Raw genomic sequence first — 15,355 nt, 5'->3', positions numbered from 1 at the left:
TTTGCATCGTGTTTTTTTTTTCTTTCGCAAAGCTCGGCTGGATTCATTCACGGTGGTTTGGGATCGAGAGTCCTCGTTTTCTAGCTTGCTAGCATCAATCATAGCGGAAGGGGGGGGTTTTTTTTTTGGATTGGGCCGCTTCCTGTACCGACATGTATTACCATCCGCAGGGGTCTTCCATGGCCGCCGTGGGCAAGAAAGGAGGGGAAAGGGGATGCGGGGGGAGGGACTGGCGGTGATGATTTGTAGATACCGGTACGGGTGGCCCGCTGTCAACCGACTTTTTCGAAAAGTGCAGGAAACGCGATCTTAGCTACGAATAGTGTGGCAAGTCCTCCATACTACAACGCCTCCCTCCCAGAGTACGTACCGTTCATGCCAGACATTTCTTGGCGTATGTCCCGCACACACATCTTACAGCATCCCATTCATACAAGTCGTATCACCATCGATCGTGCCCACCCAGCGGAAAAACGCCTCTCCCATACTTTTGCAAAACGGACCTTCAAAAACATTCATTATCAATTTTTCCCCAACGTACTCACATCTCTCTCTCGCATCTCGCATCTCACAGCTCTCACACCTTCCCCTGCGCCGCCTCATACAAACTCGCAATCATAACAACAAAATTCCCCACTAGCATCCCTTGGTACCCACCTACCATGGCATTCTCCACCACCCCCACATTGCCCTCTCCCACTATCTGCCCGCCAACCCCTCGCGCATAAACGACATATGTAAGCACCGCTTTCACAATATTAAACGTCAAAGGATCGAGCGTGTATCTCGCTACGGTTACCCTGGCACCATGACGTTTGATGTCGCGAAGGGTGAGGTTGAAGAAGTAGGCAAACAAGCTCGGGAGGAAGATGGCTGTAGTGGCGTAGATTAATGTCGGAGCCCAGAATGTTGAGGATAAGAGGGCGAAGAGGTCCGGGTAGTATAACTTTACCACCGGCCCGCCTAGGCCCAGACGTCGGATAGTGCTATTTAGTTCGGTCAAGTACAGCCAGGGTAGGACTGCCCGTTGCAGGCATAGCGCTTCGAGGAGTTGGATGGAGGTTTGGATTCCGCTTACCGAGGAGCAGGTTTCCCGGATGTAGTCGATTGTTTCGGGGACGCCGGAGACGCTGTAGAGGTCGTTCAGGCCGGCGTAGAGTTGGGTTGTTTCGTATTCGGCTAGGTTGGCCACGTCGGCGGGCGAGGCGGGGACGGGGAGGCGTTGGGTTGAGGAGGGGCGTAGGGGGCGGCCGGGTGTGCGTTTCGCGGGTGCTCGGGTGGAGGAGGTGAGGTCTGTTGTTGTTGTTGTTGTCGTTGTTGATGTTATTGGGGCAAGTGCGGTTGAGCTTGAAGCTATCGCTGCTGGGGAGGAAGGAGCGGCTCCTTCGCTGCTGCCAAAGAACATCAGTACTTGGCATGTATAGCTGTGGATTTATTTATTGTGATTGACATACTCAAACTCCTGCTTCACCTTCGTCGTCCTCCTCCCTCTACCCTTGACTACACTCTTGACCTCGAACTCGTTCTCATCTAGCGGTATAGTAATGGGTATAGGATGAGCGACTGCACTGCTCGATCGTCCTTTAAATGGTGTCCGCCTCATCATCCTGTAATATGCGTCGAATGAGGCGTTGCTGCCAAGCTGTGTCGCGTTCCGTTGCAGGTACGCGTCTAGCGCGTCGACGATCTGTTCTTTGCGCGAGTCCGTGTCTCTGTTCCTCCGTATCAGCATCTTATACGTGGGAACAATGGAGTGGGTATAACGTACTGCCGCAACCCGGCCTCATCCGACAAATCCAACAGCGTCTGTTTGCGTTGACGTTGAAGCCAGGTCGTCATGGTCGTCGGTCGTAGTAGTGTGTAGCAATGTGTAGTGATATGGGTATATTCGGGATCGCGTGAGTTATGCGATTGTAATGAGCCTATACACGATAATGCGCGATGGTTGGTGGGAGATAGTCTCGTGGGTGGGTAAGAGGGAGGTGTTGTATGCGGGCAAGAGTGACGCGATGGAGTAAACAAAGCCAGCTTTGCGCACGGATATACACCATACATAATAGATGACTTATTCGGGGAGTCGATAATCATCATTCCGACTACGTTACAGTCTCTAATGTGAGATTATGTGAATGGTGTGTTCTGTCTACACACCGTATCGATCAGTAGCTTCTATACCGAACGAAGACTTTGGAAGGAGGGTTATGTTCGTGTTTTGCTGGAGGGATTGTCATAGGGCTGAATAGATTCAGCATGCCGTCATATTCGGGGGTTTAGACATGTGCATGATAGCTCCTCCGCTTCGGACATGCTGAGAAATTTGGCTGATGGAGAGCATGTCATCCATATAACCCTCTAACACACCAATCATCTCACACACGTCTCGGAGGACTTGTAATATTGTACTACCGACTCGGAAACTATATCGCCAGCGATTGAGATAGTCTAAACCCTGCACATGCGATAGGCAGGCATCCGTCTTCATGGTACTGGGCGGCCAACTGGCCGAGTACTTCTTCCCATCTCGAGCCGAAGCGGCATCGACAATATCAGCGACAACGACAACGACACTCAACTATGTGGATGACGGTCGGGAGGGCCGGGAGGGTGGGATCAAAGATGAGGGTGGCAGACAGGCGTTCCTGCGACGGCCGAAAGAAGAGCTTCGCACGGATATGAATCCATCACAGCAAAACGTCATAGCGGAGAACATGGACAAAGACGTAGACGCCTACCGCCCCCCCTACCTCCACGCCATGCTCGCCGGCGGCATCGGCGGCACAACGGGCGACATGCTCATGCACAGCCTCGACACGGTCAAGACCCGTCAGCAGGGGGATCCCCACATGCCGCCCAAGTACACCAGTATGGGGAATACCTACTACACCATCTTCCGGCAAGAAGGCGTGGGCCGCGGACTGTATGGCGGTGTCGCTCCCGCATTTCTGGGCAGTTTCGCCGGCACCTTGATTTTCTTCGGCTGCTATGAGTGGAGTAAGCGATTCATGATCGATCATGGTGTTGCGCCCGGGGTGTCGTACCTCGCCGCGGGCTTCTTCTCCGATCTGGCCGCGAGTCCGCTCTACGTACCCACGGAGGTTCTGAAGACGCGGCTGCAGTTACAGGGGAGGTTCAATAACCCTTACTTCACCTCCGGATACAACTACCGCTCCACCCCCCACGCCCTCCGCACCATCATCCGCACGGAGGGGATTGGAGAACTGTTTTCCGGCTACAAAGCCACGCTCTTCCGCGACCTGCCGTTTAGTGCGTTGCAATTCGCTTTCTACGAGCAGGAGCAGAAATGGGCGACGCAGTGGGTTGGGCCTGGGAGGGAGATTGGTTTGGCGTTGGAGATTCTGACGGGGGCGAGTGCGGGTGGGATGGCGGGCGTTCTTACTTGTCCGATGGATGTGGTTAAGACGAGGATTCAGACCGAGTTGGACCCAGAGGTCGCGGCTAAGGCGAGGTTGGCGAGGAAGGGGAAGGGGAAGGGGAAGGGGAAGGGGGTGGGGGGTGCGACTGCTGCTGCTTCGTCGTCATCACCGCAGGATCTGCAGAAGTCCCCTCATCGCCCTTCGGCTGCTGCTGCGCCTTCGGTGGTGGGTCTTCAGCATCCGCAGCAGAAATCCCCAATCTCGACTTCCGGGCCGAGTACGGCGTTGAAACATCATGGGCAGGTGGCCCTGGACACGGAGTCTGTTGTCAAAGCTCTCCGGATTATTTATAAGAACGAGGGGATGGCGGGCTGGTTTCGCGGGGTCGGGCCGAGGGCTGTGTGGACGAGTGTGCAGTCTGGGACTATGTTGTTGGTTTATCAGAAGTTGTTGAGGTGGTTTGGGGCGCATCCGTTGAGTGGGGAGGGGGATGGACTGCGGGATTAGCTGGGGGAGGGGTGGTGTCGGTGGGGTTGGGGTTTGGACATAGATGCATGGCGTGGCGTGGCGTTGCGTTTTTGGCTGGGAAGGGGATATGTGTATGTATATTGGATATTGTCTGTTGGCTTGCATGATAGAGATCAGGCTTACTCTGTATGAATAGGAATTCTCCCACTTATCCCCTCTTCCCAGGAAGACGCCTTGAGCGGCTAGAGAGTAGTTGCCCCCAACCCACAGGCAGTTTAGGATTGAACGACTGGAGAGGAAGACCAAGAACGAGTCGTGAATTGCTTCGCTCAACGCCTTCCTTCCTCGTAGACTACGGACGGGATTTCGTCATCCGACCTATGCCGGGGGCAGGCACCGTGAATTCAAACCGAAGGACCAGCCGTTTGATGCCCACGCATCCGCGGCAGAGAGATTCTGGAGACGATCATCGAATCTTCGCAGCCTTTTCTTGGCCTCGGTCGAGTTCAGTACACCGTTCTATCCTATCAATCTACCACACCTACCTCCTTCTGTCTCCATTTCGAAACACTGTCAGTCATCATCCATTACAATACCGTCTATGGAAACAGCAACAAACCCCGTCTTCCGCCCTACGCAGCGCACAAAAGTCCTGCTCTCGCCTGGTCATGGAGCGGGATACGTGAGCTAGGCGCCGCGTGGTGCTTCGGATGCGTTTCTGGTCTGGATGCTTACTTATGAGCCGCTTATTTCGGGGCTGGAGCAGAGGTTGCCACATGGTTCGTCGCACTTCCCTTTAACATCACATCTCACCGCTAGCCGCTCGTTGAGCTGTACTACTTGACCCTGTGGAATTCTCGAGCTGATATTTGATTTCATGTGGTTCAGATAAGCTGGAAGATATCATGACCCATTTCCACCTCCAAGCCAAAGCGAAGTTCAACATCGACCGCATCGTCACGGCGAGAGTGGGGGATCTTTTTGTCGAGGAGGTTTGTGCGCCGTTTGAGATTCGGGAGGTCGAGGGTATGGAGAGGTTGTTTGATGTTAGTTGGAGGAGGGAGATTGTTTTGGGGGTGCCTGGGAAGGTGGAGGAGATGGGTGTTATTGGGAGTACAGCACCACCTCCCCCGGTTGGACAGCAGAGTCGGGAGATTGGTACCAAGTCGCCTCCGGCTGGGCAGCAGGATGGCGTAAGGTCGGTGTCGCTGCCGGTGCCAGCGCAAGTCCCGATCACGGCTAGCCGGGGTGAGTCTTCTAAGTCAAGCGTGGGCAAGGGTGGGAAGTGAGTTCTGGGATCGTGGCGACGAAAGGAAGAGGAAAGGTATCATATGCTTGTGAGCATGGTAAGAAGGAGTGAGGACTCGGTGCTGTCAGAGGTATTGTTGTTTGACACTATGGAACTAGTCTGGCACAAGATCGATGCGATCATTCTCCTACCCAACCTACCTTATCTTACAGAGCTTCTGGCTTCACAGCGTGTGGCTCACAATTCAAGCTCCCAAATCATATCGCCGATGCAAAGATCTTCACCTAGAGCCCTTGCATCACGATCGATACCCTCCGCAATTCTGCTTGAACCCGAACCAAGACACCCTCACCTCATCGCCATACTCGTCAACCCGCGTATACAACCAGATCGTGCGCTTGCGAAACGATTTCAGACACTCGGTAGTCTCTTCTTCGATGACCTGCGCTCGGCGCATCGTTGATGGTCCACTTCCGGAGCAAGTAACGATCCCGAGTCGATACACAAAAGTCTCGAAGTTGCCGACGGTGACCATGCACCTGCCAGCTGCCTTCAAAACCGCCATTACTTGCCTGAAATCGAACAGCATCACTCTATCGCACTCCAACGGTGACAAGGTCGTAGTGTCCTCGTTGATGTGGAGATTCCGGACACGGGCAAGGAAATTTGTTGGGAATTCAGCTTTGGCGGCAAGATGCTTCGTGGAAGTCTCCAAAGCTGACACCAGGCTGTTGCTTGTGTCGTGGTCGAGTGGCTGCTGATCAAGTACCAATCCATCTCGAGTGTGACGGCGAGTCTGAGCTCCCGGAGTGCCATCTTCGTGCCATGGACTAGCCGCCCGGGTCCGCCGGGATAGGAGAAGCCTGGGAGATACTGTGCGAGGGCTTGCCGCTTGAGAAGTGGCTTCTTCCTGATCACAGCTGTGGAAGTGGCTAGAACGTCGTCGGGTTCGTGCTGCAGGAGATTGTAGTGGTGCAGGAGGTCGTTCTCATCCACCACGCTATCGTGCCGCTGATTGCTCGAGTCCGTAGTGTCGAACCTAACACGCTTCCCTACTGGCTCGCGATTTGGGCTGTCCAGGTTGGACAGCATAGGCACTTCCTCACGTCGAGCGTCCGTGACGATGCGACTGCGCTTCTTGCTCTACGTTCCATACCCTTCATCATATTCCTTGAGCTCGAGGACCCGTCTATGCTCGGCTGTCTTCGCAAGCAGCTCCAATCGGCTGGGACACGACTTGAATCCATGACCCGTCTGGCCGCAGTAGAAGCAGAGGCCTGCACGATGTCGGCGCTCAGTCTCGGCTTCTTTAGATGGCGGATGAGGATGACTCGACATGGTATTGGAGGAAGATGATGATAGCCCGTGACTATGCCTCAAGTACCTCACAGTAGAGTTGTATATACACTTCGGAAGTCGACGTCCAGGCGCAGTGTCGCTAGTCACTGCTTGGGGAAAAATAAAAGGTCACGCGCTCGCCGCGTATGCCCTCAAGTTTCGAGCATTCACCTTTTCATGATTCACACTCATGACTTAGCCACACTTACGGCTGCGGGAGGTAATGAAGGACAGGATACTTGGTCTACCCTGTGTATTGACACTTGGGATGCGGAAGGTGTGTGCCTGCTCAACTGTCAACAAATGCCAGCTCGAAGTCAAGTACGATTGCTTTGTGGAGATATAAGACTGACAGCTTCGATCGTTCCTCACATGTATTAAGACGACCACATCCCATGACGAGCCCGCCTAGTAGTATCAGTAGGCAGTGCAATCATGCGTCTTCCATCCCTCACAACATCGTCAACCGCTGAAGTCATCCTCCACTTCACCCATCACCTGATCAGTCTCACCGAATGCACCAACCATCTCCCTAGCCATCTTATTGTAAGCCTTCTTGACCTTCGTTTTTGCTTCCATCCTAGCTATGACCCCATTGTCCTTTCTTGCGGAGTTCAGATCCGCTCTGATACCTGCTTTTGTGAGCCCTTGGTTCGAGGATGCCGTAGTGCTAATAGCATTCGTGATCCTCCTGGTAATTACGTTAACATCCACGATGAGCTTCTTCCGCTGCGCACTGAGATTGTAGTTCAAATTTTCGAAGATCTCTGTGTTGCTGTAGAAGCGTGCGAGGTTGAGGATGGCGTTACCGGAGACTTCTTCGGGGCAGATGGTCCAGAGATAGTCAGAGGGTTTGTCCGTTGGGTAGGTCGCAATTTGGCGAGCACGTTTGTTGGGCTGTCTCAGCGTCGTCTCAATTGCCGATGGTGAAGCTGAATCGACACGCAGGCTTACGTCGTCCCTAGTCGCATCAGCTGTCCTCGTCTTGCTAGGTACTGTCGGTATGACACTCTGAGCGTCGATGGTCGGAGCTACAAAAGTGCCATCGCTCAATGGACGCCAGACTTCCTGAACCATACCCTCCTCCCCCATCGAACAAGCCCGGTATAGCCAGATCGTCACCGTGTGCTGAATTGTCTCACCAGAGTCGAAGAGTTCGACCTTATATCCCCCGCCAGGGACAGAAGTAATGACGCCAACCCGGAAAGAGGAGTGCTGTTCAATACCAAGGTCCATCAGAGTCTTCTGATCATGACACGTCGCTAACTTCTTCAGAGCTGCGAGTGCCTTACTCATGTCGAAGCTAATGAATGGAAAGTCGACTTCAGCGTGTGTTCGGGAACGAAGATATTCGTCAGAGTTGATACCAAACGGATTGCTGATGTCTTCCGGCAGGTCAAAAGTGAAGCGCAATTCTTCGATGCTTGGGAATATGGTCAGTCGTCGAAGATGATGATGCGAGATCGTGACCGCTTCTTGAATAGATCTTGAAGTGATTGGTTGGATGTAGAGGTTGTTTATCGATTTGTCCTTCATCAACTGGGTGATGGCAGGTCGAGTGCCTGTAATTGGCACAGAGCCTGTCCGCGGACCAAAGAGGTCGTCAATGGGCCAGCAGGAAACAGGTTGCAGTGATGTCCGCGGGAGGGATACATGAATGGTGCTGTCAACAAGGGTTGTCATCGAGGAATTGTTGGAGAGAATTTGATTTCGCTCGGTAGATGTGCCCTTGCTGCTCCGTCGCTGTCCTGGGGTAGCTTGTCTCTCACTCAGGGAGTCGTATGTCAGAAGCCGAGGATCAATGGAATTTCGTGCTGTGCCATCACCGCTACCAGTAGCATAGGAGCCGTTCATGTTCTTGTAGTCTCCCGCGCTGGGCACTGTGTCTGGTGTATCGTTTTCTGTGGGTCTTGTAGAGCCATCTCTGTGCCATGTAGAGCATCATGATTTATGTACTTTGTCCGAGGAAGTGATGGACTCATCAGTGTGTCTCGAATTGGCGCTCAGTCACTCATATATCATACAATACATTGTGTCCGGAGTCTGAGACAAAGAGAATGCACGAGACAAGTCAGGCAGACAAAGGAGAGTGTAATGTGAATGATGCTTCTCAGACTTGTGGTGCGGTTTGAACCACAGATCCAGCGTGTGAGGTCAAAGAAGGTATACACCACCCGAATCATACCGTCCCAAAAACAAACCTCTTCCAGTTCCTCCCTAACATCCTGACACCCTCATCGATTTGCCACCCCTTCACTTCGCAGATCTTCCGCACGATCTCGGCAAGATATTGATCCATGTGAGGCCCAGCAGAATGTAAATCACTTTCGATCAAGATCCTATCATCTGGAACAGCTCGGACCGCGGCTTCGACTTTGCCACTTTTGCCGGCTTGGCCGCTGGAGTCTTCGATCCATGAGTTGATGGTAGTACTGAAGCTGAAGAAGACCTCACAGGGAATGGCGGGAGCGATGTACTGTTTCACAGTCTCTGCTTGGCCGGAAAAGGAATGGAGGCAGATCCGTGGAGGATATGGCAACGGTCCTGATGATTCAGCAGCAAGCTCTTGTTCGTCTTGTTGCATACTTTCAGTATTCCCAGCAGCTTCGGCCTTTCGTCTCTCCCGCTTCGAAGGGGTATGCTTCTCGTGACCTTTCCAAGTCTCCGCTAAGGTCTCATACAACACGCCATGAGCAGCAACACCGTGTACAGAGGCTGCTCTGCGCAGCTCGCCAGCTAATCGTAGTTGAGCTAGCAGGACTTTGCGTTGTTGGTTCATGCTAACGCGAAATCGGCTCAGTTGCCGTCCTTCGCGGCCTCCTGGTGTAAGATTAACATCTCGTTGCTGATCGTGTTCTGTCGTTCCGTCTTCAGGGATCCTGAACGACTTGTCCAGCCCGATTTCACCGATCAAAGCGAGAGGATAGCGGGAAAGATGCTCTTTCGTCCGGGCAAGGAAATTGTTAAAGGGCAGTGGCTCCGGCAGTGAGAGCAGGAATTTGCGATCGTCTGTGCCAGGGTATGGTGTGAGCACTTTAAAATAGTGTTCTACTTTCTGTTCTCGCGACACCGACAGTGCACCGTCAAAGTCAGCCTCATCGTACATCTGATACGAGAACCATGGATGCCAACCAAAAGCAGGCACAATCTTATGATCTTGACTGCAAACTCATCAGTCTCTGCGTTTTGGATATGGGCGTAAGTACGGTGACTTACTAACAACGACCTACCTCCAGTCCATCTCACCTAATCTCTCCAAGTCTCGGGTAGTGAAGCCGTACTTGTCTGCAGCTTTTGCCACAAGCTCTTGGTCTTGAGCTCGAGTGGCCATTACTGTGAGCACTCTGGCTTTCATTGTTGGTATGGACTGTAGAGTCGATAGCGTGTCTGTAGGATGGCAATGGGCATCGAATACGCCGAGGTGCCATGGTACCTCCGCCTTCGCCATGATTCAGATGCTCGGTGGGTCAGTGAGATCTGATGATGGGCCAAACGTATGCAATACAGTTGGAAGTAGAAGTACTGCAGGGTTCGTAAGTCACGTGAATGACGACGCGGCAATTGCACCAGAATTAACCAGAAGCCAACTCCAACTCCGAGACCAAGGTTCCTCTCATTTTGGTGCTGTGACTAACAGAATCCATCTGCCTCCTTCTAGCCCAGCATACGGAAGTCATGTGCTAAGTCAGTAGTACTATGCTCCTTGCGCTTGAGTACGGACATCGAAAATCAAAAGTCCGAGCAGATGGGATCCGCAAGGCTGACCGCCCTGTCAAAGCGAGCCGCAAGACTCTAGTACTATGGGAGTGCTACGACATGTTTCAGCTCCCTGCTCAAGCAGCAGACTGCCTCGTCTCAGCCAGCACGGCAGTCATGAGCTACAATCCCCAGACATGAGATATATGCAATCGTACTATTGTGACCAACCCCAACGGGCAGACCAGGTCCTGAGAATCAATTGACGCAGCGAGACACAGAGGCTGTAATCGCAGACATGCTTCTCGATACCTCGACACCCTTTGGCGAGATCCACCCAGACAGCTCTACCTTCAAGGAGCAGATACAACGAATTGCTACCATGATCGCAGATACGATCGAGATCCTCAAATGGCCGGACACTTTACGATTCGTCACATCTCATCCAGACGACCGAAATCAGACAGACCAGATACGCCCCGAGAAGATTCATCGCACTAACCAGCAAGTCATTTTCGAAAACAACCCTGGAAAGTCGTACCCAAAGCAACGTCTCGTACCGCCGACCGACGTGCCATGCAAATGCAACGCTTGGTCTCGCCATCACACCAATCCTGCCGCAAGTAGACTGTGGTTGACTGGTAAGAAGGATGCGCCAAGATGTTTTCACTACGTTGCCGTCTCATACTGTTGGCCACAGCTGGATGAGACCAATCCTGTGCCAAGTGGATCCTATACTTTATATTCGGACTCTGGCCAGAAGCAGAACGATACGCCAGACGAGGTGATTGTCCGCGCAATGGCCTTTGCAGACCACAAGGACCTCAGCGCCGTATGGATCATGCATCGACCAAAAGAATCCGGATGACAAAGAGGCAGGGGTCCAATCTATGTATCTTGTCTACGAGCAAGCTCAATGGTCAGTTGGCTTTCTGAGCACAGTAATCAGGGATGAGGAAACGATGGACCTGCTTGATCCGGAGTACTTACAGTGCCACTCCTGCAGCACACACGAGGAACTATCCATTGCTCTACGCTTCCTACAGCTACTAGATGGCGAGCGTTGGTTTACCCGAGCCTGGTGCATGCAAGAATCATGGTCAGCTGGCCAGCGCATGATGCTGATGATACGACATGACGATGGATTGTCCAAGCCTGCTACTCTGGGAGACATGCCCGGAGAAGTGCTCATCCCTTTCCGCCAACTGGCACACATAATTAAATTCCTTATCCTACTGCTAGAGAACCACTCGCGAACATATCCTGTATTGGGACTGAACGAGACATGGCTTGAGCACTTTGCCCGTAAAACAGCCACAGTCCCTCAGTATACGGACGAAAATATCAACGCAGCAATGGGCAGCACGAGTCGCATTCGATGCAGCGCGGCGCAAGCACTGCACGCTTTGGCTCCAAGGGAGAACAGGGATATAGTCGACCGCATCGCCATCCTCGCCAATCTGTGCGACTATCAAGTTCGTCTCGACACCAGGAAACTTGACAGCGGCGGAATTTCTTTCAGTACTGCTGCTTATGCCCTAGCGGTGTTAAATGGTGACCTGTCACTTATGGACCGTCGACCAGCCGGAGATCAATTGTCACTGCGGTGGCTGGCAGCAGATATGAAGGTTTCGCAAGACAAGGCTGCTGCGTCGGAGGTCCCTAGCGCGGAGGAGCGACTGGCATATTCCTGGGGTCCTCCTTCAGGGGCAGATATTGCCAATCCGACCTGGATCCCGGAAGGGTCACATCCACGCAGACTTCCCACTTGCAAAGTCACTCCTGAAGGCCTGGAAGCCACTGGGTATGTGTTTGGTGGTGCTGCTCTGCTCGAATTCTCGTTGGTAAACCAGGAGCACCAGGCTGAATGGGACGCCGTGAAGACTTTGACAGATCCAGTGGGATTTCAAGCAGCACATGACAAGGTGCATAATAAGATCGTCTGGTCGCTTGTTCGCATCTTGATTCGGGTGCATTTCCTGCCTCTTGCGCAAGTGATCTGGACACACGAGAATGACTTTGTTCTTGAAGTCCCTGGCAACCGTGAGCCGATCCGTGTACCGCGTGATATCACCCAACTGATTGATCCCGATACAAACGCCTTCATTTTCCGCCTCCCGCCTGCCAATGTAGATGAGACAGAAGAATCAACCGCCGCGGCAATTTCAGTCCATGTAGATGCAGAGGCAGAATTTCTAGCCGCCTTACGACCTTCCTCACCTCGTCCGGTTGGTATAGTCTCTGTCGACCGTACCTGGCTCTCCCGTACACTCATGACTTCGGGAAGGCTGCACTGCGCTCAGCAACTCAGCACTGGTCCTCTGCTACCGGAGGAAAGCTTTATGACTTTCGGCGACGACAACGGCGGAGCCCATGATGAGACAGCTGGTCATCAGGCTACACACGGTGACCCGACGAATCCAATTAATCTCCGTCCAGGTGTTCCATCCTACCTTTCCTCCCTTGTAAGTCGTACTGGTCAGAACCCAGACACACCAGCGCCACGCCAAATCATCACACCCTCGCAGATGTCGCAAGACCACAGCAGCCGTGAAGTCTACACAGCCATCTTTGAGCACGTTGGCCCTAACGGCCCGGAACCCTTTTCATACCTACCATTAGCGTGAATACTGATCCCGTCAAATCCTTGAATACTTGGCGACCTACTTGTTTCGCCGCGAAGAGGTTGTTTCGTGCATTGGGAGATGGTGGTGGGGTGATTAGGGGGAATGCTGAGGCGTGGAAGGTGTTGGGTAGTGGGGTGTTAAGTCGGGGGTATGTTGTGTCTGAGGGGATGGAGACAAGGTGTGTCCTTGAGTAGATGTCCGGAGAGTCCGCCAATGGACGAGGTACATGCCCCTCTACCTCGTCGTCGCCGACATTTGAAAACCGAGATGACGTAAGATTGAATAAGCGTCTTCAAATTCACCTCGTCGTCGTCGTTGCCGTCATACAGTACCCCTCGATGCATCAAGGTGCAACAGCATTATGTCGGACCTTTAGGTCTAGACTGCTTACCTGAGCAATAATAATAATGTCGGGCCACTATCACAAAGCTATACAGAGCACCAATGATCGACGAGCCTTGGCACATGCACCTCTTTGTCAAGCAGGCATTAGCGTGTCCCTTCAAGCCTCACCTTCGTCATCGCGTCTCGCAGGAATGCGCGCCTTTGTGTTGCTTTGGCGGTAGGTGTCATTTCTTCTTGCCTGTTCTTTCTACATCCACCTACAATATCTCGATCATGTCTCGTACCGCTGGACAGCCGCCTGGCCAAGGCTTTCGCCATCCGGACCCACAGATAGGCGGTGGGTATGATCCTTCTTACGATTACACGACCGGACCGCAACACCAAGCCTACGATCGTGATGGCTACCCGGTACCCGCCAGTGCAGCAGCCCCTCAAGGCGCCTACGACCCGAATCATTTCGCTCCACCTCCGCGCTCAGAGTACGGGAGCAATGCTGGCACCTACGAGCAAGAACGAGCCTATGCACCACAAGACCGCGCAATGCCCGCAGAGGCAGAACCGCAAGCTCTAGCTCCTTACGACGAGGAGAAAGCGTGGGCACAGTATCATGAAGCATATGGCCCACCGCCCTCCGAGCGAAGCTATGCACGACAGGCAAGACCCGCACCGCCTCCTGCGACAGAGTCGTACGACAGTCGCTATGACGATCGACGGTATGAAGATCGACGGTATGATGACGGAGGACGGGCACGATATGACGATCGAGATCACAGACGTCGACAGAGCAGAGGCTATGATGACTACGACTACGATGGCCGTGACCGAGCTCGCCCACCACGACATGAAGAGGACCGCAAACGTCGCTCTCCTCCCAGCGGCAAAAGCGGTAAAGACGTTCTTGGAGGAGGCGACGGCGAACGCGGTCTAGGTGCTACCCTCCTCGGCGGCGCAGCAGGCGCCTACCTGGGCGACCAAGCCAACAAATCTGTTCTTGGAACGGTAGGCGGTGCGGTCTTGGGAGCTTTGGCGGCTAAAGCAGGCGAGAAACAGTGGGATAAGCGGGAGAAGAAGAAAGAGGCACGAGGATCGAGAGATGAGAAGGATGTGGCGACGAGGAGGAGGTTGGATGATGAGTATCGAAGTAGTGGTGGAGATCCCTATTATGGTGGTAGAGGGGCAGGTAGTGCTGATGGTGGCCGACCGAGGAGGCGGGAAGAGGCGGCGCCGCCGAGGAGAAGGAGAAGGAGAGAGGAGAGCTCGAGCGACAGCTACACGAGTGATGATTGAGGCTATGATGCTATATGAAGTAACGGACCCCATGATGAAGATGATAATGATACCCCAGTCTCCTTTGTTGTAGACATTGTAGTTGCCGTACTGCTCTCTCTTCCAGCCCACTCGCACTTGTCGTGTTTGATAAGGTTCTGAGTCACTTTCTGGGACCTGTCACAACTCGCTCGAGTCGCAAGCAATCGCTGATGAACTGTAAGTTGGTAACCACGAATACTGAGTCTGCGTCTCTCATACAACCGACTTATGAATTGTCCACAGACTCCTCGAGCATGCCGTCCGAAAGGAGCAGATCCCTGACATTCTGTCAGAAGCTAGCCAAACAGCTTGAGACGAAGGATTTAGCCTGGCCATCGCAGACCAAAAGCCATGTACCGAAGCGCACAGAGCATTTTGTAAGAAAGATCAAACAGCACAATACCCTTCATTCGCCACTACTCAGACTGCCACCCGAGCTCCGCCAAATGATCCACTTCTTGACGGTAGAAGACACTAGTCTTGAACACAGCGGCAGAATCAATCGACTGTACCGCACGAGATCGAGAGTATGCACTACACTGCGCGACGATATGTACGTCATCCGCCAACAATGGCTCGCCAGGCGAAAGGAACTTTATGCAATCAAGCTCGCGAAGCGAACGGGAAACGGTGGGATCGAGGGACTGTTGAACAGTTACTTGGCGCCTATTCATGCGGCGGCTGCTGCTCTTAGTACGTGGAAGAATTTGGCTGGGAAGCAGAGGAAGAGAGAGAGGCAGAGGCAGTCGAGGGATATTAGGACGGAGGCGAGGAAACTTACTGGAGCAGGGGTTTTGGTCAGGCGTTGAGCTACGGTGATTCACGGATTCTATTGTGGCCTGATCATGGTTTAAGTGAGGTGGCGAGTGGTGTTCAGTTGCTGAGAGGTGCCGCGGTGGGTGGAGAGCTGGTCACCAAGGTATCCGTTATGCTATGATCCATTCAATGTC

The 15,355-nt window shown here is 53.1% G+C and overlaps 7 protein-coding genes across 7 annotated transcripts; 4 read left to right on the top strand and 3 right to left on the bottom strand.

The window, feature by feature from the left end:
* Window positions 1-577: 577 nt before the first annotated feature.
* LTS14_005032 (uncharacterized protein) lies at window positions 578-1,839 on the bottom strand (the record flags this gene model as incomplete). The annotated part of the gene is made up of 3 exons (XM_064837731.1): window positions 578-1,391; window positions 1,455-1,712; window positions 1,769-1,839. 3 exons carry the CDS (start codon window positions 1,837-1,839, stop codon window positions 578-580), a joined length of 1,143 nt encoding a protein of 380 aa, XP_064694435.1.
* A 641-nt stretch (window positions 1,840-2,480) lies between these two features.
* Window positions 2,481-3,881, top strand: LTS14_005031 (uncharacterized protein; the record flags this gene model as incomplete). Its single annotated transcript, XM_064837730.1, has 1 exon — window positions 2,481-3,881. The coding sequence occupies one exon, from the start codon at window positions 2,481-2,483 to the stop codon at window positions 3,879-3,881; it is 1,401 nt and encodes a 466-aa protein (XP_064694434.1).
* An 866-nt stretch (window positions 3,882-4,747) lies between these two features.
* Window positions 4,748-5,379, top strand: LTS14_005030 (uncharacterized protein; the record flags this gene model as incomplete). Its single annotated transcript, XM_064837729.1, has 2 exons — window positions 4,748-5,127; window positions 5,304-5,379. The coding sequence occupies 2 exons, from the start codon at window positions 4,748-4,750 to the stop codon at window positions 5,377-5,379; spliced, it is 456 nt and encodes a 151-aa protein (XP_064694433.1).
* A 10-nt stretch (window positions 5,380-5,389) lies between these two features.
* Window positions 5,390-6,429, bottom strand: LTS14_005029 (uncharacterized protein; the record flags this gene model as incomplete). Its single annotated transcript, XM_064837728.1, has 3 exons — window positions 5,390-5,819; window positions 5,861-6,163; window positions 6,248-6,429. 3 exons carry the CDS (start codon window positions 6,427-6,429, stop codon window positions 5,390-5,392), a joined length of 915 nt encoding a protein of 304 aa, XP_064694432.1.
* Window positions 6,430-6,891: 462 nt separating this feature from the next.
* scn1 (Cut9-interacting protein scn1) lies at window positions 6,892-9,760 on the bottom strand (the record flags this gene model as incomplete). The annotated part of the gene is made up of 3 exons (XM_064837727.1): window positions 6,892-8,353; window positions 8,631-9,590; window positions 9,660-9,760. 3 exons carry the CDS (start codon window positions 9,758-9,760, stop codon window positions 6,892-6,894), a joined length of 2,523 nt encoding a protein of 840 aa, XP_064694431.1.
* Window positions 9,761-10,423: 663 nt separating this feature from the next.
* LTS14_005027 (uncharacterized protein) lies at window positions 10,424-12,752 on the top strand (the record flags this gene model as incomplete). Its single annotated transcript, XM_064837726.1, has 2 exons — window positions 10,424-10,909; window positions 10,938-12,752. 2 exons carry the CDS (start codon window positions 10,424-10,426, stop codon window positions 12,750-12,752), a joined length of 2,301 nt encoding a protein of 766 aa, XP_064694430.1.
* A 618-nt stretch (window positions 12,753-13,370) lies between these two features.
* LTS14_005026 (uncharacterized protein) lies at window positions 13,371-14,384 on the top strand (the record flags this gene model as incomplete). Its single annotated transcript, XM_064837725.1, has 1 exon — window positions 13,371-14,384. The coding sequence occupies one exon, from the start codon at window positions 13,371-13,373 to the stop codon at window positions 14,382-14,384; it is 1,014 nt and encodes a 337-aa protein (XP_064694429.1).
* Window positions 14,385-15,355: the final 971 nt, after the last annotated feature.

This window comes from Recurvomyces mirabilis (assembly GCF_035927965.1).
Source record: "Recurvomyces mirabilis strain CCFEE 5264 chromosome Unknown scaffold_12, whole genome shotgun sequence".
Taxonomy (NCBI): domain Eukaryota; kingdom Fungi; phylum Ascomycota; class Dothideomycetes; order Mycosphaerellales; family Teratosphaeriaceae; genus Recurvomyces; species Recurvomyces mirabilis.
The sequence above is the reverse complement of the archived record's forward strand: the minus strand, read 5'-3'. Positions and strand labels throughout refer to the sequence as shown.